Source organism: Mesoplodon bidens (genome assembly GCF_964165515.1).
Source record: "Mesoplodon bidens genome assembly, chromosome: 3".
In the NCBI taxonomy this organism is placed as follows: Eukaryota; Metazoa; Chordata; class Mammalia; order Artiodactyla; family Ziphiidae; genus Mesoplodon; species Mesoplodon bidens.
The window spans coordinates 66,820,594-66,843,611 of NC_138178.1; the positions used below are offsets into that span (position 1 = coordinate 66,820,594).

The 23,018-nt window shown below is 43.1% G+C and overlaps 2 protein-coding genes and 1 pseudogene across 4 annotated transcripts in view; 1 reads left to right on the plus strand and 2 right to left on the minus strand.

Annotated features, from left to right (window-relative positions):
• ACSBG1 (acyl-CoA synthetase bubblegum family member 1) overlaps positions 1–11,756 on the plus strand; it is a gene marked incomplete at both ends in the record, with an annotated part of 59,154 nt that extends 47,398 nt beyond the window's left edge. The window contains 2 exons of one of the 2 annotated variants that reach the window (XM_081229247.1): positions 1,104–1,185; positions 11,747–11,756. In XM_081229247.1, the coding sequence (XP_081085373.1) occupies positions 1,104–1,185; positions 11,747–11,756 (92 nt within the window). Of the gene's footprint in view, positions 1–1,103; positions 1,190–11,746 lie in introns of those variants that run through there. The other variant, XM_081229246.1, reaches the window with a different exon arrangement.
• Positions 2,151–21,936, minus strand: IDH3A (isocitrate dehydrogenase (NAD(+)) 3 catalytic subunit alpha). Its single transcript, XM_081229251.1, has 11 exons — positions 21,864–21,936; positions 16,797–16,859; positions 14,107–14,190; positions 12,307–12,421; positions 9,561–9,748; positions 8,943–9,076; positions 7,975–8,077; positions 7,808–7,872; positions 6,495–6,579; positions 5,905–6,057; positions 2,151–3,697 (listed from the first exon to the last, which is right to left on the minus strand). The coding sequence occupies exons 1-11, from the start codon at positions 21,888–21,890 to the stop codon at positions 3,614–3,616; spliced, it is 1,101 nt and encodes a 366-aa protein (XP_081085377.1). The 5' UTR covers positions 21,891–21,936; the 3' UTR covers positions 2,151–3,613.
• On the minus strand, positions 10,111–11,016 carry LOC308614690 (annotated as a pseudogene). The gene has a single exon. The product of its transcript is annotated as an uncharacterized misc_RNA (transcript).
• Positions 21,937–23,018: the final 1,082 nt, after the last annotated feature.

A 23,018-nucleotide genomic window follows, 5' to 3' on the forward strand; every position in this document is an offset into this window, starting at 1 on the left:
CCACCTCCTTCCTGTGGGAGGACATTGATTGCTCAGTGCCTGGGCTTGTGGTTAGGTAGGACCTGTTCAGTGTATAAGATATGTGCTGGAATTCATTAATTTGAATCTATAACATTTAACTTTGTTTTGACTAAGGAACCATTTTCCCCTGAAATCACAATGGGACCACCAGGCAGACACCAAGTTCCTGTTAGTGTTTGGGCTGGAGTCATCTGGCTCTAGGGAGTGAGACCACCATAATCTTTTGTAAAGTCAGCTCATGCAACAGGTAAAGGGTGGAAGCCCTTCTGGACCATGGTCCACAGAACCAGAAAAGGCCTCTGGTGTGGCCTCAGTTGGATGGATGAAGTCGCTCTTGGCTGTAGCATCTTAGGGTGTTCATGGCATGGTGGGGTGGGTATGCAAATGGCTCCTTCAGTGAGATTCTCTCCAACCCATCAAGGTTGAACCCAGATGCAACTATCCACAGTAATGCTGAGCTGCTATCAGAGACCCTGAGCTTATCTGGTTGTCTTGTGCCAGCAAATGGAATGCAAGGTCAACCAGATAGGTGTCCTCTCTAAGCAGTTTATATAAATGGCTTTGATTTTGAAGTCTCCAGTTACACAGCCAAGTATGAGTTAGCACAAAATGGAGTTGAACCTACCCAAATCAGAGCCCTTTTAACCTTGCATTAGAGGAGAGGACCAAGGCCAAGAAAAGTGATATGAGGAAGACCTCTCATAAAGAGCATGCCAGAGGCCCTCCCTGGCCAGGGCTTTCCCCTACCCCATCACAAGCAATCAAAGCATTACATCCAACATCCTATGAACTTTCACTGAAATGCAGAGATGATTTGCCTATCAGTTATTGTCATGTAAATTACCCCACTTCCTCTGTATTCTACCGGCCACTTAGACCAACCCTGGCACAGTGTGGGAAGGAGCCACACAGGGGTGTGACCACGGAGCAGGGATCACCATGGGCCATCTTGGAGGATGGCTACTTGTTGGTCTGGCTTAATTCCAGAGTTCTGGGACTCACTGAGTCTAGATGTTTACCACACACCTTCTCAGACATCTCAGAGCCCAGCCCTCACTCGTTTCTTCCAATTTCTCTTTTAGGTCCCACAATGAAGCTGAAACGGCTCGCAGTCCTAGAGAAGTACAAAGATATCATCGATTCCTTTTACCAAGCGCAAAAAAAGTAATCAGGGGTCGTCCTTCCCGGGTTTCTCCTGAAGATGGCAGGCTGAGTATTTTCCTGACCCACAGGTCCTCTTCAGTCTGGGCACATGGACTTCTGGCAAGTCTGTTAGGTTCTCTGGGTCAGGTACGGTCCTGGCATCTACATTTGCCAGGTCTTATGCCGAGAAGCTTCATGTGTGGATAGTTTTAAAAGTATTGCTTTTTGTTTGGGTGACAAGTGAGATCAACTCTCTTTCCAGAACTAAAGGGCTGACAGTTTTTGGCCTTAGTTCCAGGTAGATTTAACAGGCTGCTAGCTCACTTAACAGGAGGCTGGGTGTTGGGGGAGGGAGGAGGGGGTAGATGGCTCGGCTAACCAGTGTGCCGCAGGGAAAGCGCTCAGGTGTAACTCACCTAACACCCGACTTACTCTGGAATCTTGTTGGACATTGCCGACCCCATCATCCCATTACCAGGCACTCCACCATACACACGCCCACTGACTTTGATGCTTAATAAAACTGCTGCTGCCTATTTGGTTGTATTTAATGTGTAATTTGAAATTAAATTTTTAACAGAACTGTCAACAAGTACCTGATTTTTTTGTCAATAGAGCAGCAGATCAGTCCAGAGTAGTGGTAATTTAACCCATAGGACACTGTGCAATAGGTATACCAATGACCTCTAGTGCCCTGGAATAAGCAAAGGTGTGGGAGGAGGTCAAGTGGAGCATTCTAGTGAAAGCAGTCAACTGGGTGCTAGTCTGTCACCACCATGCCACCCTGCCCACTCTGTTTTTTGTTTGTTTGTTTTGGCTGAGCCATACAGCTTGTGGAATCTTAGGTTCCTCAATCAGAGATTGAACCTGTGTCCCCTCACCCTGCCTACTCTGAATACTTGAAGCAGCCATTCTTAGTAGCAAACTGAGCCAAAATGACCTAAGGCATCTAAATGGGGAATCGGTAGAGAAAGCATACACCTCAATTCGTTTGGGAATTCTTTATTAGCGTAAACCCAAGGATCACTGATAATTAGCACAATTCAATAAAACAGAAGCAGCAGTTTAAACAAAGTAAAATACATATAAGGTTGTAAGTCTGGTTACCAGCCTAAAAAAGGACCCAGACAGGGGTATTTGTTGTTGTTAAGAAATCCCCTTGTGACCAGGGTACACAATGCAAAGCCATAGGTTTACAGTGTTACACGAGGGCCAAGGACATGAGTTGCCTTTGGTGTGGCACCAAAGGGTTCATGAAAATAGTGACTTAGTGTCTGAAGATTAAAGAAAAATCATGCTAAGGATGGGGAATGGAGGAGGGATGGTGAAGTGCCTGAAGGTCAAAAGCTAAGGCAAGCCCCAGGGTGGCACGATTTTGTGACTCATCTCAGGCTGAGTCTGCAACTCATTTTTTATTGGTGGTGCTGAGGCACAGGGTGGTAATTTGGTGTTTTGGGGAAGGGGTAGCCACTGAAATATAAAGTTAGTAGCTAGCACCCCAAGGTCCTCAACTGCAGTCAAATTTTATATGGTCAGGCCTTTTAGCAGTATCAGTGGGAGTGTGGTCCACTTCCAGACAGAGACAGACATGCTGGGGAAGAGTGATCGCACACAATGGTCAGCTCCCATGTCTGACTCAGGGTCTGCACAGGGGATCAAGGGCTGCGTTACACACGATGCTTGATGTATGTCCAATGAAAAGGAAGGACCACTCCTTCATTAAAAGCTCTCGCCAGGAATAGTCAATTCATCTCAAGATAAAAATAATTGAACACACAATGCATTTGTGTCTTCATACCCGATATATTACCCATATCTTATTAACAAAAACTATTATATATTTCTCAGATCTGAAGTCTTTATTCATACTCAGTAATTCATGTAAAGCACAAATCAGTCTTTACTTTCCATATCACTAAGAAATATACCATATTCACTGTTTTTGATGTAAACTTTCCCAGGAAATTTCTCTTGTGCCCATTTAGTTTTATACAAATATCATCTTGTGCTAATATGTCAACATTCTATTTTATTTCCATTATATTTTTCATAAACCAAGGAAATCATTGTTTTTCTTGAAAAAGTTATGTTTTCTCGTATTAATTCTGTATCATGATATTTACAGTTAAAGAAAAACCGTTGTAACTGAAGCGTAAAATGGTTAACAATGGCAAATGATACAGTCCACTTAAGAGTTTTCAAAAAATGTGTACCAGATAGACATTTAATAAATAAAACAAGCACTTGGATAAAGTCCTTTGAAAGCAGGCCCAGGGACATCACCTGCATCCTCTGCACAGATTTTGTTAAGAAAAGGCCAGGTCTAAAAATGTACTCTGTCAAGAAACAAGCAACAAATGCATAAATGTATACATAATGGGAGGTATTCTAATACAGGCTGACATGGAGTCCGTTAGGAGTGACTGAGGCAAAACCATTTGTAGAAGCCTTAATCTAAATCTTTTACTCGGCGACAGATTTCTTCTGTGAAGTCTGAGCATTTTGCATTGCCTCCCAAATCTTTTGTTAAGCTCTGAGAAAAGGAAAAAGCAAAGATAAAAAATGTATCCACACATTAAACCAAAGCAAGGATGTTTTTACTTAAAGCTCTCAGTGAGATACCAGCTGAGTGAGTTACCTGACTACTCTTTCATTTAGTTCCTCATTTCAAAGTGAGACCCGCTCCACCGCCATCCACCTACTCCAGGAGGACTTGGAAAAGCTAATTCGATAGTGTACACAGAAACACTCTGGAAGAACAAGATGCTCTCACTACAAAGGGAAGCAGGGAGGCTTTCCAAAACTTTTCCCTTTGTCCATACAATAGACCCTAAGGAAGCATTTGATTACGGACACTTAAATGACAGCAAATCTAAACAAGAGGTTGCATAAATTCCTTGAGGATTTTTAAATTTTTTTTTTCCGGTACACGGGCCTCTCACTGTTAAGCACAGGCTCCGGACGCGCAGGCTCCGCGGCATGTGGGATCTTCCCGGACCGGGGCACGAACTCGTGTCCCCTGCATTGGCAGGTGGACTCTCAACCACTGCGCCACCAGGGAAGCCCTTTTTGTTTTTTTTTTTAAAGACACATTTTGACTTATTTTTGGAGGCTAAGAAACAAATACTAAGGAAATATTTAAATCACTTAACTCTTAAATTCCCCTCTTTAAGAAAGAAATCCTCCCATATTCTCTGTTTTCTACCAGCTTATGCTCTCTTTACTCCCAAACGGAGCGCAATATATTTAATTCTCTTGTCCCATCGCATCCTCAACAATTTAAAGGGCCTATGTGTCATTTAGGCATCTCTCTGCTGGGCTCTATGAGTAGCTTCTCAAATACAGCATCAGAATAAAAAATATATATAATCACATGCCCTTCAATATGACTATATCAGGCTGTTAAAAAACAAGCTTGGGTTTCTTATATTTTGGCTGTAAGAATTTCAAATTATAGAATTTTTTAAAAAGAAGAAGCAAACCTTGAAGATATTATGCTAAGTGAAATAAGCCGGTCACAACGTTACAAATAGTATATGATTCCACTTACATGAGGCACCTAGAGTAGTCAAATTCATAGAGACAGAAAGTAGATGGTGGTTGCCAGGGGCTGGGGGAATGGCAGAAAATAGGTAAATTATTGTTTAATTGGACGGTTTCAGTTTAGGGAAATGAAGAAGTCTGGAGATGGATGGTGGTGAAGGTCGCACAACAATATGAAAAGTATTAATATTTAATACCAATAGACTGTGTGCCTCAAAAGTTATGAAAATGGTCGATTTTATACTATGCATATTTTATCCTTTTTTAAAATGTTAGTTTTTTAAAAAAAGGAAGAGACCTCAGACTACGGATCAGCCTTTCAGGCCCAGCCTTGTAAAGACATGACCTCCTCTGTTCTCCTCCCACTTTCAGAATAATTGATCACAACCCTCCTATGAGTCACAACTGCTTATGGAAACAGTGAAGCTTGTTGGGTAAGAGCCAGACTGGGTGTGAACCCCAACTTTGCCAGTTAGGAGCTGTGAGACCTTGGACAAACTTACTTAATCTCTCTGTGCCTCGGTTTCCTTATCTATAAAATGGGCTTATTACAGTATCTGTCACATAGGAGTAGAGATTTGCTGAGAGATATATAATGAATATAAAATCACGAAAGTATTCAATTAATATCAGCCATTATTACTTCTATAAAACTTCTACATTACTTTTATATCACAGATGCACATAGTATAACATATAGCTCCACTATATTATAGACACATCTGCATCTGTACTACTGCTAGATTCCAAGCTCCTTGAGGCCTGAGACCATACCTTATTCCTCATTTTATTATATTCTCCATACCTTATCATGTATGCAATAGATGTTTGCTGGGAAGAGGAAAAAGCTGCCAAGAAAAATTAATGGATGTGGCCAAGATCCCACAGGTAACAACAGGGTAACTGGGCCTGCACTGCTCTGATGCCCACACACCTGCTCTTTCCATTGCACCCTGGTGCCCCTACTACAGTGCTTCTCAGCCCTTCCCTGATGAAATACGTTAATCCTCTCTTCAGAAAATGCACACACGTGTGCAGACCCCCCCGAGTTCACTCAGGGAGCCCACATTAAGAATGCCTGTTCAACATCCAATCCTTTGGCCCTCTTGAGAAGAACCATCATCGGTCCTTCACACACATAAAACCCAAGGAGGAAATGCATTTTACCCAGCAGAAGTGTGGCAAGATTACCAATACCTTCCCATCCTTAATTGTAGCAAAACATGCTGTCTCAATCTTTGCAGCGTGGTCAAAAAGCCCCATGTGGCGCAGCATCATCACGGCACTGAGCAGGAGGGCCGTGGGGTTGGCCATGTCCTTGCCCGCGATGTCTGGGGCGGTCCCGTGAACCTGCCCGGGTAGGGGGGAAAACAGTGCAGTCAGGAGGGAGACAGGAGCAAACAGCCCTCTTCCAGGAAAGCTGGGCTCTTAATCAGCTTTCCTCACCGATGAAAAATAGCTACCAAATAGCTGCTCAGACACATGTCTTAGAAATAAAAGCTCAGAAAAATAAAGAGCTAAAGTAATTCTTTTTTAAGTGCAAAAATATGGACTAACAATCTTATCCAGTCCAACTTTCAGTAAAATATTTTAACTGAGGAAGGATACATAATAAATAATAAGGATAAAAAAGAAATAAGAGGAAAACGAATGAATAAACCAAGCTTCATTTTCTTCTGACAATTGGAAAAACTCAAGAGTTAAAATATATTTATGCAGATAAGCCCTCCTGGGTTCTCATGTCATTCTAACTTGAATTCTGCTTCAGGTGTCACCAGGGTCCTTACCGACTCAAAGATTGCAACTCCATTGGCTCCAATGTTGCCACTTGGTGTCACACCAAGACCTCCAATCAGTCCTGCACACAGGTCACTGGGGGCAGAAAAGCATTTCAAAGGATATTTTGAAAACTAAAACGTCTCACCTAGCACCCAGACTTTCATCTTTAAATACCATTCTCCACTAAAAAGAACCTGGGCTACTTAGAGAAATGGCTGATTCCAGGACTACAGTTAGGAAAATATAGGATGAGCCTGAAGCACCTTATTGTGCCAGAAAGCAAATGATGGGCTGTGTCAAAAGGACACAGAGAGAGTTCAAAGGGACTCCCACTGGCCAAGTCTGCACAACATATGCATCAATATAAAAGATGATAGTGATGGATATAACCATTAAATAAAATAGAAACCAGGAGTCCAAATTGATATAGGTAAATAAGTAAACAAATAAATAAGAGAGAAGGAAAAGCTTATCCTTACAGTAGAATGCCAACTAATACATGTAGAAGGAATGATGGACTTACAAAAGCACCATTTTTTTTTTTTTTTTTTTGCAGTACGCGGGCCTCTCACTGCTGTGACCTCTCCCGTTGCGGAGCACAGGCTCCAGACGCGCAGGCTCAGTGGCCATGGCTCACGGGCCCAGCCGCTCCGCGGCATGTGGGATCTTCCCGGACCGGGGCACGAACCCGTGTCCCCTGCATCAGCAGGCGGACTCTCAACCACTGCACCACCAGGGAAGCCCCAAAAGCACCATTTGACCACCATCACATGTATGTGTGTAGAGACAAAGAGAGAAAAAAGAAGGAGGAGGAGGAGGATGAAGGGAGGGAAAAGGAGAGAAGAAGAGAGAGAGAGAGAGAGAGAGAGAGAGGGAGTAATAAAGTAAGTCTGGTAAAATGTTAACATTTGGTGAACGTGGGTGCTGAGTACACAGGAATTCTTTGTACCATTCTTGCAACTTTTCTGTAAGTCTGAAATTATGCCAAAAGTTACAAAAAATTTATAAAAATGAACACCCACCTACCTAGCTATACATGATAAAACACTAAAATCAATCAATCAACCAACCAATAAAATATCTGTAAAATGGGAAGAGGGAACTAATGGTCAGGGAGCAAGAGCCCAGAGCTGATTTGGCAAATGAATGAATAACCCATCCAGCATATCACCATTGATATCACCACCTGAATTGTCAGAATTCAACTCGTAGCTTGTAATAAATGCTGTATTTTATAATATTTGGTTAAAATTTGTAAGCCACGATTTATTTTATGACATTTATAAATACACTGTAGGCTAAAAGGTATAGCCAGACTCACCTAAGGATGTCTCCATACAAATTTGGCATAACAAGGACATCAAACTGGGACGGATCCTGGACCATCTACAAAAAATGCATTTGTGCGTTTAGCAATCAAAAACTGTGCACCACACGGACACACTATACACCACAAAAAGTAGCAGGTAAGTGTGAATATATACTTACATTCAAACATACTGTATCAAGGTACATCTCATTAAATTTAATATCTTTACAGTTTTCTGCAACTTCCCTGCATTTTTGCAGAAAAAGCCCATCTGACATTCGCCTGTATTTAATCAAATAAAAATTGTTGAAAGCAAAGACTTGCAGAGAGAAAAAGATCAAATCAGAGAAGTAAAGTAAGTTCAAGAAATTTAAGTTCCAGATATCTGATTTCAATTACAGTAAAATTATTTTTTTTGGCAATAAGTAAAATGCAAATTTCAATGTTTTAGGATACTTCTGGAAGCACAAAAGGGTAAAAAATGTAATATAGTTTGATCATAATAAAGAAGACTATATTTTATAGTGTTATCCAGCAAGAGTTATGAAATATCTATTAATAAGAAAACATTAAAATTGCCTTAAAAGGTTAACTTATTCAATTATTTAAATGGTTTTACTATTTTACATGCTCAACACTTTTCTTAGGAAACCTGCTTCCTAATACACTGAGTTGGCCTTTAATACACTAGGGCTGAGAAGAAATTCAAACTGCTAGAATAATACATCAGCTAGCATTAGCACTATGAGCAATATTTTAAGCCCCTGAGCGGGGGACCATCTCAGAAGCATTCCTGCTATTCCCTCCTAACACAGAAACGATTGCCCTTTTACAGACGTGGCCTTAACTGCCCACCGCACCTGGGGATCCAGACTCTCCGGCTTCCTTCCCCGATGGTTCTCAGGCCCTCCTTAAACTTCCGGGACCTGAATTCTTGCTCCCTCCAAGCCTGCTCCAGTCATCCACCCAATGAAGCACATTAAATAGGATATTCCGACACAAGAGAAATGCCTGACCCTCTGACTGGCTACAAGGCCATTTTCCAGAGCTATCAGGAGTCAATGAGCAAGCTGGAGAGAGGAAAGGAAAGCCCTGTCACTGCTCCTTGCCCACAAAGCCGGACGGAGCGCCGCCCACAGGGACTCACATGATGTTGGCTTTGTGCACGGCCGTGACGTTGCTCCGGAGATTGTTCCGCGCATACTCAAAGGCAAACTCCGCGATGCGCTTGCTCGCCCCCTCAGTAATGAGCTTGATACTCTGCACAACTCCATCCACAATCTGAAACAGAGGAAGTCCTGCCTCGCTGAAAGAGTATGGCAACAACCCGGTCCCGGACTGCCGGCAGTGTGCAGACAACACCACCTGAGGCAGGCTTGCATGGCACCAGCTGCCAAGGCAAGCATCATGCATATGGTATGTCAGTGAGGTTACTCATGTTCACTCCAGTCCTAGGAGCCAGGTATTATAAGCCTCATTGCACAGATGAGGAAAACCAAGGTGCAGAGATGGTTACGTATGAAGTTGAGGATTCAAAATTCAAAGAGGACAAGTTCCCAAGCCCATACCCTGAAGTACCACACCCCCAGGCATCCATTTGAGTACTGTCAGCCAGAGACCCAGGACAAGACAAACACCCACAACTCCTCACAGAATGCAAGAGAACTGTCTTTGGGAAATATTTTCAACTGGGAATTTGAACAAAGGTCCCAAGTGCACAGAAAGCAACCCAACTAAGAATGAAAAAGTATCCAAATGAACATACCACATGCTCAATTCCACTGTATTCTCCTTCTGTGTTCTCTCGAATGGTGACAATATTTACATCACTGTAAGGGGTTTTATAGCCTTCGATTGAGACACATGGTCGGACATTTGCATAAAGGTCAAATGTTTTACGCAGCAATAAATTCATGGATGGGTGACCCGCGGCTATTGGGGTTTTTAAAGGGCCTGTAATAAAGAAGAATACCCAGATGACAAGAGGATACAGTCTGGTCTTTTCTTTTCCTTTATAAACACAAGTACACAGTGTTGACACTTGTCCCTCAGCATGGGGGTTTGGGGGGAGGGATTGATCCAGGACCCAGCAACCCAGCAGATACCAAAATCCATGGATGTTCAAGCCCCTTATTATAAAATGACATAGTATTTGCATATAACCTACACACATCCTCCTGTAAACTAAATCATCTCTAGACTACTTATGATACTTAATATAATATAAACACTATGTAAACAGTTGCCGGTGAAAAAATTCAAGTTTTGCTTTTTGGAACTTTGTGGATTTTTTTTTTTTTTTTTTTTTTGCTGGTAACACCAGTTTTATTTGTTGGAGTGGCAACTATAGCCTGGCTGGGGGCACGGCCAGCCTTCACAGGTGGCTGAGCTCCAGCAGGGTCTGGTCGAGGGTCTGGTGAATCTCCACGTTCTCCTCCTTGGCACTGGCCAAGGTCTCTTCCAGGTCATCAATGGTTTTCTCCAACTTTGCTGACCTTTTGGCAAACTCTGCTCGGGTCTCAGCCTCCTTTAGCTTCTCCTCCAGCAGTTTGATCTCCTCTTCATATTTATCTTCTTTGGTGGAATACTCCTCCTCTGAGGCCATCAGGGACCTGAGGGCCTGGTCCCCGGTCCAAAGATCCTCCTCCTGGCTCTCAGCCGCCTCAGCTGTCTCTTCTGAGTGCTCCAGCTCTCCCTCCAGGATCACTAGCTTCCTGGCCACCTCCTCATATTTGCGGTCTGAACCCTCAGCAATGTGCTTGGCCTCCTTCAGCTGCATCTCCATCTTTTCCTCATCCTTCATAGCTCAGTTTTCCATGACCTTCATTCTTCTCTCACTCTCATCGGCTGCCTTGTCAGCCTCCTCCAGCTCTTGCAGGGCTGTAGCCAGGCACTCCTGTGCCTGGTCCACCTCCTCCTCTACCAGCTGAATGCAGCGGTTCAGGGAGGCCACATCTGCCCTGGCATCGGTGGCTCTCTTTTCAGCCTGCTCCAGTTTCTCCTGGGCATCCTTCACTGATTCAGAATACTATTCCACCTCGTCCTCCGTCCCTTTCAGCTTCTTCTGGAGGGCCTGCTGCACCTCCTCCAGCTGCTTGCTGAGGTCCTCAGCTTGCTTCTTGTCGGCCTCAGCCTGCTCAGCGCAGTCAGTCGATGGCATTCTCCTTGTCCAGCTTTAGCATCTGCAACTTCTTGATGGCATCCATGGTTGCGGTGGGAGACCAGCTGGCCGGTGGGCAGTGCAGACCAGGCTAACTGGGCTGGCTGCACGGACTGGTGGCACTGGTGGCGGGCGAGGAGGACCAACCGGGACTGGGATGTCCCAGCCCAGAATTTTTTTTTTAATATTTTCCATACATGATTGCGAATCCACGGATACACATGTGGATATGGAGGGCCAACTGTATTTGAAATTCCAATTTTTATTTTTTCCAGTATTCCATCAGAGATGTATTTAGGATCCTTTCTTTGGACATGAAGTAGCTTTGTAACACACCTAACATGCACGCTTCATGAATCAAGGGACACTTTTACAACAGAGTAAGCGTCATTTTTTTTTTTTTTTTTTGCGGTACACAGGCCTCTCACTGCCGTGGCCTCTCCCGTTGCGGAGCACAGGCTCCGGATGCGTAGGCCCAGCGGCCACGGCTCACGGGCCCAGCTGCCCCGTGGCACGCGGGATCCTCCCGGACCGGGGCACGAACCCGCGTCCCCCGCATCGGCAGGCGGACCCCCAACCACTGCGCCACCAGGGAAGCCCCTACAAGCGTCATTTAAAAGGGCAGACAGGTGCTCTGTTTCAGAGTCTGATGTTCTCTTCATCGTAAATGAGTCCATCCATGGCTGGTCACTCTCAGGCAACATTCAGTGCCTACTCCCTGTGTCATCTACAGACCCACCTCGGCTACCTTGTAAAATATGTACTGCCTCTAACTTTACCCTCTCCCTCAGATTCAGATAAAGGAAGAAATTTCCTCAATGAAGCTTTCTGGAATATCATCTGCATTGAGCATCTACTGACTGAGGACCAAGCACGGTATCAGGTCCTTGACATTAGCTAATCCTATGACACCACCTCCCTATGAGCTACCAACTCTATTGCTGTCATTTTTTTTTTTTTTGGCTGCACTGTGCCGGTCTTCGGGATCTTAGTTCCCTGATCAGGGATCCAGTCTGGGCCCTAGGCAGTGAAAGCACTGAGTCCTAACCACTGGACTGCCAGGGAAGCCCCCACTGCTCATTTAAAGGTAAAGGGGAAAAAAAGAGTACGAAATTTGCCCAAGCCTCCCAGCCAGTAAGCAGCAGGGATGAGATTCAAAGTGGATCTGTCTAGATATAAAGCCTATGCTGAATTCCAATCTGTCACATGCTAATATTTTGAATCATGACCTTAAGCATGTATGAATTAAAATAAAAATGTAAAAATTATACAAAAGATAAATCTAGGTAAAGATAAATATAACACCTGTAGCAGAAATCAATAATAAGCATCATATTCACTTCAGTGCTACCTTTCAAGCCCATCTTGTTCTTATCCATGGACTCTTTGGCTTCTGGAGGGATCATCCACTTTCCTCCCGGGCCTTGAATGGCGGTGACATTCCGCTCCTCCCACTGAATAGGTGCCTAGATGCCACACCACAGAGCACAGTGAACTGGAAAGACCTACATGTGACTGACATTCACACTACAGTTATAAACAAACTTCCTCACTTTGGATGCAACTGGTGAAAACACATACAATAAAGGCCCAGAAAGTTCCTGGCATGCAAGAAGAGATGTCATTCTCTAGCATGCCCAGATGGATTCTCCACATTACCCTTGTCCAGTCATCACTCCTAGCTGCCACTTACCTACTTCTTTTTTTCACAATCACTGTTAACGTGGCTATAATTATAATATCATAAGGAGCAGAGAAATATGATTCACAGAAATATTACATAGTACTGATACATGGATGAATCTTGAAAAAATTATGCCAAGGGCCAATCACAAAAACCATGTAATTTTTTTTGAAGTTTTGAATTTTATTTTATTTATTTTTTTATACAGCAGGTTCTTATTAGTTATCTATTTTATACATATTAGTATATATATGTCAATCCCAATCTCCCAATTCATCACACAAAAACCATGTAATTTTAAGACTCTATTTATATGAAATGTCCAGAATAGGCAAATCTACAGAGAGAGAAAGTAGATTAGTGGTCGCCTAGGGCTGGTGATGGGAGGGCGGCAGGGTGGGAGAGATAAGCGTGATGGGGAGTGACTGCTGATGAGTATGGGGTTTCTTTCTGGGTGATGAAAATGTTCTAAAATTAGACTATGGTGATGGTTGCACAACTCCATGAATGAACTGTATACTTTACATGATGAATTGAACAATATATGAATTAAATCTCAATAAAGCTGTTAAGAAAATAAAAGACATATTATATAACCTATGAAAGAAGTTTTAAGGAATAAACGAGCGTTATTCTTTCTTTTCACCCACACCCTTCAATGTGTACACACACATCTGACAACTGGGCACGCACTAGGAATAGGAACACAGAGCAAGACTTGTGCTCCTTGGTCACACGGAGCTTACAGCTGAGAGCGATCATATTTCAGTTCCCTTGGGGAATGCTATTGTATAAGCATCATTTCCTCTGTAGGAGTTTTAATTAAAAACTCATATAGAAAAACAATTTATGTTTAGTATAAATAAATTGAATTCCTTGACTTATAGCTGTTGGTATCATAACAACCCTGATTTAACCTTACACATTATTTCGCCTAGCAGCTATAAATAGCAAGAATAAAGCATCAAGTCAAACAAAGTCCAAGTTTCCTAAATTCTCTAGATTTTTAAATATCTACCTGCATTGAAGGTTAGGCTGTTGGATAATAATACCTCATACCTGATATTTCCACACCAGGAAAAAAAAAAAAAGAATCTTTCAAAATGCCCTATATAGTTTTCTGAAATATCAATTCTATTCTCTTTTTTTTTGGCAGGAAGGAAAAATGAGACAGACAGGTGACTTGGAGGGGCTTAAAGACTTTAAACCCAGGCAGTGTTCAAGAGTCCACAAAAATTACAGTACTACTTGGATTACTTTATATATAACTGATGCCAATGCAGTAGCTTAAACTATTGACAATGACGGCAGCAAACAACACTCTTAAAGTCAGAACCTGTGAAATTTAACAGACCTCACCAACTTCATACAAATGTGAACAATTCATCCTAAGAGTTCACGGTCTCCAACTGGCTAAGAAAACTTTTCTACAAATTATTATCAAAAGTAGTTTTTAAGCCCACTTACTTTGGCAGCATCAAAAATCTTCATAACTGCAGCTGAAATTTCTGGGCCAATTCCATCTCCTGGAATTAAAGTTACCGTCTTAACCTGAATATAAGAAATCATCAAAGAAGACAGTCAGAATTGATTTTTGAAGGTTTAAAAAGGAACATCATTGACAAAGAAATCCAGTTTATGGGTTTTCTTTACTCATAAGAAATGCCTTTAAGAAAACAGACCTACCTTCCAACGGCTTATCAAAGTGGAGCCAAGAACCAAGAGACTCCACAACTCTACTCCCTAGCTGAGCCCAGAGGTTTTAGAAAGAACTTAAGTTATGCTCTCCAGATAAAACAAAAATAAACTACCTGGTAAACTTCCCAATTGATGTTTCGTTTCAGACAAACTACAAAGAGACCAATTAATTCAAGTCTGTAAAACCAAGGAGAGCAAAACATTTCAACAATATTCTCTCACTAAAATTTAGAGGGCTTCCCAGGGAGGCAAGGGCTTTCCTCTCCACCGGGAGCCTAGAAAGTTCGGTTTCTCATGCAACTCGTTCAGTCTTACAAAACACTCTCAGACACTTCCAGAGTATCACTGAGGTCTGTTTCGGCACTCAGAAAATCAGACTTTTGGGCTTTCCTGGTGGCACAGTGGTTGAGAGTCCGCCTGCCGATGCAGGAAACACGGGTTCGTGCCCCGGTCTGGGAAGATCCCACATGCCGCGGAGCGGCTGGGCCCGTGAGCCATGGCCGCTGAGCCTGCGCGTCCGGAGCCCGTGCTCCGCAACGGGAGAGGCCACAACAGTGAGAGGCCCGCATACCGCAAAAAAACAAAACAAATACAAAAACAACAAAAAAAGAAAATCAGACTTCACATCAAGAGAGGGTCTCCATTTTCCTGATTTCCTTTCTAAAATTGGCTCCTAATGACAAAAGTAATCCAAATAAGCTCAGCAAAGTTTATTTGGAACCAACAAGAATAGGGTATGTGGGCTTCCCTGGTGGCACAGTGGTTGAGAGTCCGCCTGCCGATGCAGGGGACACGGGTTCGTGCCCCGGTCCGGGAGGATCCCGCGTGCCGTGGAGCGGCTGGGCCCGTGAGCCATGGCCGCTGAGCCTGCGCGTCCGGAGCCTGTGCTCCACAACGGGAGAGGCAGCAACAGTGAGAGGCCCGCGTACCACCAAAAAAAAAAAAAAAAAAAAAAAAAAAAAAAAAAAAAGAATAGGGTATGTGATCATACCTGTAATGTCTGAATTACACTTAGAATGGCAAGTGTATTTATAATGTAAAATCAACGATTTAGCTCAAAGGCTTCAAACAAAATATAGCCAGCATTTCAAACACAGAAAAAAAATGTGTAAAGGGAAATGATGAGAGGATTTAAATGAGGATTACCATTTGGAAACTATATATGTCATTATTTGGGTATTTCCCCGACCTAGAAGTTTGGTTCAGACAACGGTCCCTGGCCTTTTTCAGTGCCAGTTGCCTGTGCTACATTTTTAAAAAATCACTGATTTACATTTCCCTGGTCTTTTACCTTCCAGTGATGCTCCCAAATTAGGTGGACTAATTATTTCTGAATTTTTCTGTACAACTGAAGAAATCTTTTTTAAAAATTAGTTTCTCTTATTTCTTTCAAATATAACCCCTTCCCCACCAGGCCAATATATATTTTTTAATGGACAGCCTGAAAATTAAATAATAGCAGAGAGCAATGATCATCTCATTAGCTTTCAGAATGCGTTTGAAATGCTAGCTAACTAAATGCTAGCTTAACTAAAGCGCAAGCCTCATTCTGCATCTTTTGCAGCAAAAGCAGAGCCAAAAGAACCCCTTCGGCTTCTTCTTCCTGTTCTCCCAACATGTAATAACAAACGTTATCAGACCACCAGAAAAAACTACTTTACTTCCACAGTTCAGAAAGTAAATGAAAAAAGATATACTATGGTCTTACAAATCCCTCACAGGGTAAAATGTTATACGGGAGTATAGGAATTATGAAATCCAAATCAGATTCTGTAAGAAGGAGGTAAAATAAAAACATACAGGAAGTCACTGACCCACAGTCTTAGAATGCTCTAAAAATGTGGTATCAGCTTTTAAAGCACAGAACTCTAATGCTGGGAATTCTAAAAGCAGCAGATTTAACGAGAAATAGATGATCCGCTAACATAAGAGTCGATGAAGACTATGTAAGCAAAGTATTGATACATATAAGCCTACAGGGCTTATAGATGTTTGAGGCATTCCTAATTGGTGATCAATCTACTGTTTTCAGGGAAGCTCACAAAATAAAAATGCAAAGCAGGTTTTGAAGCTTCTCAACAATTTTGTCTCAACCTGTACTAGTTTGGAAAAAACTGTCTTATCCAAATGAGATTGTGAAATAAAGTAACAGGCTCAAGGGTAGTAGCTATCTTTAGATAATATCTTTTTTTTATATTCTAGTTTATAACTATTTTTAACAAGCCTCCTTCAAGATATTAATGTGATAGGCTTACAGCACCAGCTATAATACAATTTTTTTAATGTGCATGTGACCTAATAGATTTATGCATGTTCACCAATAATTTAAATATACAGTATAAGTATGGCCAATTTTCCCTAATTTTAAATAAGTGAAGATTAAATGCTATATAATGTGTCTAAGCATCTTTCTTGAGAAACTTCTAAAAGGAAAAAATAAAAGACGTAATTATACTCACACCACCAGCAAAACCTCTGGTCACCTGTTTTTGGTTGTGGAGTGCCCCCAGCAGCCGAGAGACCTACATTTAATATCAACAAAGAAATGTTACATACAGAATTAAACCACATATAGTTAAAAGGTAGAGATGGAACCACCTCTGACAGCTGATAATGCTGCAACTTTGCACAGATATATTCAGGAATTTCCGAGGATTATTTTTCTCACGTATTAGCTCAATATAGCAAGCTCTTTTGGATTTGAAAACTGAAATATTCAGTTTACCTTTGCTTTGAGAATGTAAGTACGATATATGTACTTTTAAAGTCAATTTTATGAAAAGTTGTCAAAAGACATTGAAGCTAGAATGAAACTCTACTTTCTTAGCTCAAACACTGGATTTTTCTCAGATGATCTGGATGGTTTAATGTCAACATTCTTGACCACTGGGTCAATTTGGGGTAACACACACTCTAAGAAAACTATCACTAATTTTAAGAGCCAGCAGGGTTCTTATAAATCCCAGAGCGCAACTCACTCATTATACAGTGGAAACAGTGGGTCCAAAGAGTAGGGATTTGCCTAAGGTCACAGCGTGACCACAAAGAGACCACAATCTGGGTCTCCTGACTCTTAGTTCAGGGCTCCTCCAATCATACATTATGCCTATTCTTCTCCCATGAATATTAAGAAATTACACTGTATAATAAAAATCTAACAAAGTTTATTTAATACTATTTTGACACCTGTGTCATAGAGAGTGAAGATTTTAAATAAATTATCTACTTCTTCTGATAATATAAGTGACATGGTCATTATTGTTAATTGCTGGGAGAGGGGAAAGATACAAAAAAAGAAAAGAAATGTGACCTACTAATCCCACTACCCCAAGACGTTACCACCGGTACATTTCTTTTTCCACTTAACACTATGACACACCAGAAATATAAATTTTTAAAGGTTATTTTGAACTTTAATAATTCAGCCCTTGAAAACTGGTACAAAGTCATATTACATTATAATAAACAGAATATAATCAAAGAAATTGGGTACATAAACCCAAAGTATTAAAATTCATTAAAAGTTTTAGTGACTTCCCTGGTGGTGCAGTGGATAAGAATCCACCTGCCAATGCAGGGGACACGGGTTCGATCCCTGGTCCAGAAAGATCCCACATGCCGCAGAGCAACTAAGCCCATGCACCACAACTACTGAGCCTGAGCTCTAGAGCCTGCTTGCCACAACTACTGAAGCCCACACACCTAGAGCCCATGCTCTGCAACAAGAGAAGCCCACCAGAATGAGAAGCCCCGCGCACTGCAACTAAGAGTAGCCCCTGCTCACCGCAACTAGAGAAAGCCCACACGCAGCAATGAAGACCCAATGCAACCAAAAATAAATAAAATTATTTAATAAATAAATAATAATTCATTAAAAATTTTTAATGTTAACTTTTTTCATGCTAGATACATGAGCAAAGATACATTTGTTATATCCTTAGTCCTCCTTTTGGGGGACAGTTCTTGTAAGTCCTGAACCTTTGCTGTAATATCAGCATCCACTAAAGAGACACCAACCAACAGCCAAGGAGCTGTGAACGAATTGTATCCTCTAACCTGGCATCTACAGTCATCGCTATGGACTGACAATAAAAGACAGGGTGAGACCCAAAAGAATACGCTATGCCAAAACCACTGGCCAAAAACTTAATCCTAGGACATGATTCATCCACCAGCAAATGGGCTATTGGAAGGGAGACCATTTAAAGGCTATGTTATAAAATTTGCATCAGTCCTTCTCCCCACCCCCCAGAAAGAGAGAAAAAACATTCACTCAAAACAGGCCCATGTCAGGACTTCCCTGGTGGTCCAGTGAGTAAGACTCCGTGCTCCCAATGCAAGGGGCCTGGGTTCGATCCCTGGTCAGGAACTAGATCCCGCATGCAGGCCGCAACTAAGAGTCTGCATGCCGCAACTAAGAAGTCCGCATGCCCCAATGAAGATCCCGTGTGCTGCAACTAAGACCTGGTGCAGCCAAAATTAATTAATTAAAAAAAAAAACAGGCCCATGTCGAGATTGGGACTGACATATATACACTACTAAATATAAAATAGATAACTAATAAGAACCTGCTGTATAGCACAGGGAACCCTACTCAATACTCTGTAATGGCCTACATGGGAAAAGAATCTAAAACAAAAAGGGGGGGCTATATGTATATGTATAACTGATTCACTTTGCTGTACACCTGAAACTAACACAACACTGTAAATCAACTACATTCCAATAAAAATTTAAAAACGGCCCATGTCTTTGTGATAAAAGACCCAACCAAAATAACTGATTTAAAATGTAAATCCATGAGGCAAAGATTTTCATGTTTTCTTCACTGTTCTATCTCCAGTACCTAGAACAGTGCCTAGCTCACAGTAGGTGCTCAGAATACTTTTGGAAAAACTGAGGCCAGCCTCAAGCATCTCTCTATCTGATGAGTTCTCACTCCAGCAAGTAGCTTTAATACTTGCAATGATTTCCTCTAACAACCAGTCTTCTTCATCTCTGTCATCTCTCCTGATCTTAGAATAAGGCAGTATTGCATCTAAATCATTAGAATGACCCGGAACTTTTAAACTTTTTTTTTTTTTTTTTTTTTCCCGGTACGCGGTCCTCTCACTGTTGTGGTCTCTCCCGTTGCGGAGCACAGGCTCCGGACACGCAGGCCCAGCAGCCATGGCTCACGGGCCCAGCCTCTCCGCGGCATGTGGGATCCTCCCAGACCGGGGCACGAACCCGTGTCCCCTGCATCGGCAGGCGGACTCTCAACCACTGCACCATCAGGGGAGCCCTGACCTGGAACTTTTAAGACAAGATTTTTTAAAGCACAGGCTGACTTCTACTTTATAGTATGCTTGTACATATACTACATCATTTTATTTTAATAAAACCTGGAGAGATTGTATTAGTAGCCCTTTTCAGATAAGGAGACTAAGGCCAGGCTCACAGAATATGGACTGAACTTCTGACTTTCTGGGCCATCTTCATCCATAGCACCTCATTTCCTTTTTAACCTTCATCCTCCAACTTAAAAACATATAAATACAGTGTAGAATGTATGGCAGGTACTCACTCAATAAAAGCTTCCTGATGGGGGAACTGCCTCATTATAATTATAGTATTTTAGAGCCAGAAAGGTCTTTAGAAACTCACTATTTTTTCTAAATAAAGCTTTTTTAGAAAAAAATAAATTTAAGCTGCCGAACTCTTTTTCAAATAAAACCTTAAATGGAACGCTAATAGAGGACTTGTTCTGATTGAAACTCACATCCAGCTCAGCTTTCTCATAATTCTGGGACATCAGCTTCTGAGACACTGTCTATCCCAGTCCCTAAAGGGAGAAACTGGCCCACAGAGGTCAAATGACTGCCAAAGGTCACACGGGGAGTCCATTCCATGTCAGAGGAGAACCTCATCCTCTGACACTTTCTGAATTCCTACTATGTGGCTTTTTTCTTGTAGACCACGCTAAAGGCAAAACAAATTTACTAGCTGTTTTATTTAGTCCCTCATTCTGAAGCTTAATGTACCTACCAAAGATGATGGGATGTTAAGTGTAAGCTCAGTGATTAAAGGATTGACTTCTGTTTAGACAATGACACAGAATTTGCTTTACCTTCAGGAGCCAATGTAAAATAAATTACCATCATACATAAATCCAGGTCTGAAGAGGGTAACAAAGCAGAACCCAGTTACTAAATAAAACCTAGCTACTGATGCCCAATTGTCTGCTTGAAGACTGTAAGATAAGTATATTGACAGCTAGGAAAGCTTCAGGTTTTTGTGTTCCTTCTGCATGTATTAGGTACTCTCACATTATTTTTTTCAATCCTCAAACAACTCTGTGAAGCAGGTATAAATATGTTACAGATGGCTTATTAAGGCTCAGAGATGTTAAGTAATTTGCTCAGGGTCACACAGCCTATCAATGGTACTGCCAATATTTAAACCTAAGACTCCTAAACTCCAGTGTAGACTGCTTTTCACTAAGTAACAGTACATGTGGACCTTGATTTAAACTTAAAACAAAGGAGAAATACAGTATCAAATTTTATAGGAAAAAATTAAATTGCTTATGGTAGGTTTCTAGGGGATCATTATTTAAGAGCAACAGGAGACCTGAAGGCCCATTTTTCCCTCTGCCTATAATTCGTTGTGTGACCTTGGCCACAGAGTAGGCAGAATGGGACTTGGAACTGGGAATCCCGAGACATCTGGGTTCCTCTTCCAGTTCTGACACGGACTTTCTGTGTGATCTTGAGCAATTACGTTTTCAAGCACAGTTAGTTCCACTGAGGAACCAAAGAATTGCAGAGATGGTCAGAAACCCTATCCAGCTGCGGCAGGCATCCGAGCTGTCAAGGTGAGAACGCAGGATTCTCACAAATAAAAGGTGAAAGAAAGGCGTTGCTGGTCTCCCTCTCCCAGTCTCCCAGTGTTCAGATAGCAGTTCCAAGGTGCAAGGTACCCTGTGTCCTTTTAAGGGGAAATAGCTACACGATCAGATTGGGAAGAGCTCTAAGAGAGAAAAAGTCTGGCAGGAAAGTGACTTCGGGATTCCCTCACCTGGGAGGTTACCCGGCCCGGGCCGGAGCAGACACCTGGGGGAGGCCTGGGCTGTGCTGGAGAAGACTCTCCGCGCGGTCAGCAGGCTGCAGGGCCGCAGCCTCGGAAGCCGCCGGGATGGCGGAGCCGGGGCGGCGGCTCCGGTGACCTTCCCGGGCTCCGCGCGCGGCCTGGGCTCCGGCCGGGGCAGATGCCGGCGGTGGAACCGGGATGCTGCCCGGAGCAGTACCTGCGCCCCCTGCCTTGACCTTGATGCCATCCCCGCCCCAGGCGCTGCCTTCCGAGAACGAGGCTGCCTACACACCGCACGCGGGCCACGGAGCGAGGCGCACAGGGGGTCAGGAAAGGCTTCCTAACTGTCCGCAGCCGGCCGCGCGCCGCCGCCTCCCCGTCGGGGGCCGCGTGCTGGGCGGGGGCAGGCGCGCGGCCCGCCCGCCAGTCACAAGCCGGCCTGCCAGGCGCTCACCTTAGATATCCACGCGGGCCCAGCCATCGTTTCCAATCCTCTCACCACGGCGACAGCGGCGGCAGTACTGCGCAGCCGCGCAGCCCGTGCCGGGAGCCCGCCCCTGGAAGCCCCGCCCCCTGGAAGCCCCCGCCCCCACGGGCTCGCCTAGGGGATTCTCCGAGCACGCTCCTGGTCCCGGTCCTGGACACCCCGGCTCCGCTGGCCAATCGCTGGGCTAGTCTCGCGGCGACGTGCGGAGCAGCGACCCGGAAGCTGCAGTCAGTGATCTCCGGTAAGAGTCCTTCCTCTCCTCATTCATTCATAGATTCACTGTTCAGATGAGATGTTTGTTCCGCGCCTGCTAGATGCCAGTCATTCTTCTAGATTTGGGGGATTTTGTTTCTCTTACGGAGTTTACAGCCTCAAGGAGGGAGAAAGATCATTTACTCGTTCCACAAATATTTATTTTTATTTTTTAACAGCTTTATTGAGGTGTAACTCATATACTTTAAAATTCACTCACTGTGGGGCTTCCCTGGTGGCGCAGTGGTTGAGAGTCCGTCTGCTGATGCAGGGCACACGGGTTCGTGCCCCGAACCGGGAAGATCCCACAATGCCGCGAAGCGGCTAGGCCCGTGAGCCATGGCCGCTGAGCCTGCGCGTCCGGAGCCTGTGCTCCGCAACGGGAGAGGCCACAACAATGAGAAACCCGCGTACCGCAAAAAGGAAAAAAAAAAAAAAAAGTTCACTCACTGTAATTTCGCGATGATTTTCATTAAATGTAAACAGTTGCACAGCCATCACCACAATCCAGTTTTCGAATCTATGGAAATACTCCTTGTGCCCATTTGCAGTCAATCCCAGCTCCAATCCCAGGTCCCAGCAACTACTGATCTGTTTTATGTCTTTAAAGCTCTACAAATATTTCTGAGTGCCAACTAGATACCAGACACTGTTCTAAGTGCTGGGTTTTACAATCCAGTAGAAAAGACAGGCACCAATCAAGTATCACACAAATATGTAAATTAAAACTGTGATAAGTGTCAGGAAGGGAAAATGCAAGGAGCAATGAGAAGGTAAAATCAGGGGACCTGATTCAAATCTAACAGAGAGGCCAGAGAAGGCCTTTCTGAGGAAATAACACCCATGCTCCCCTTCCTCCTCATCCTCTCC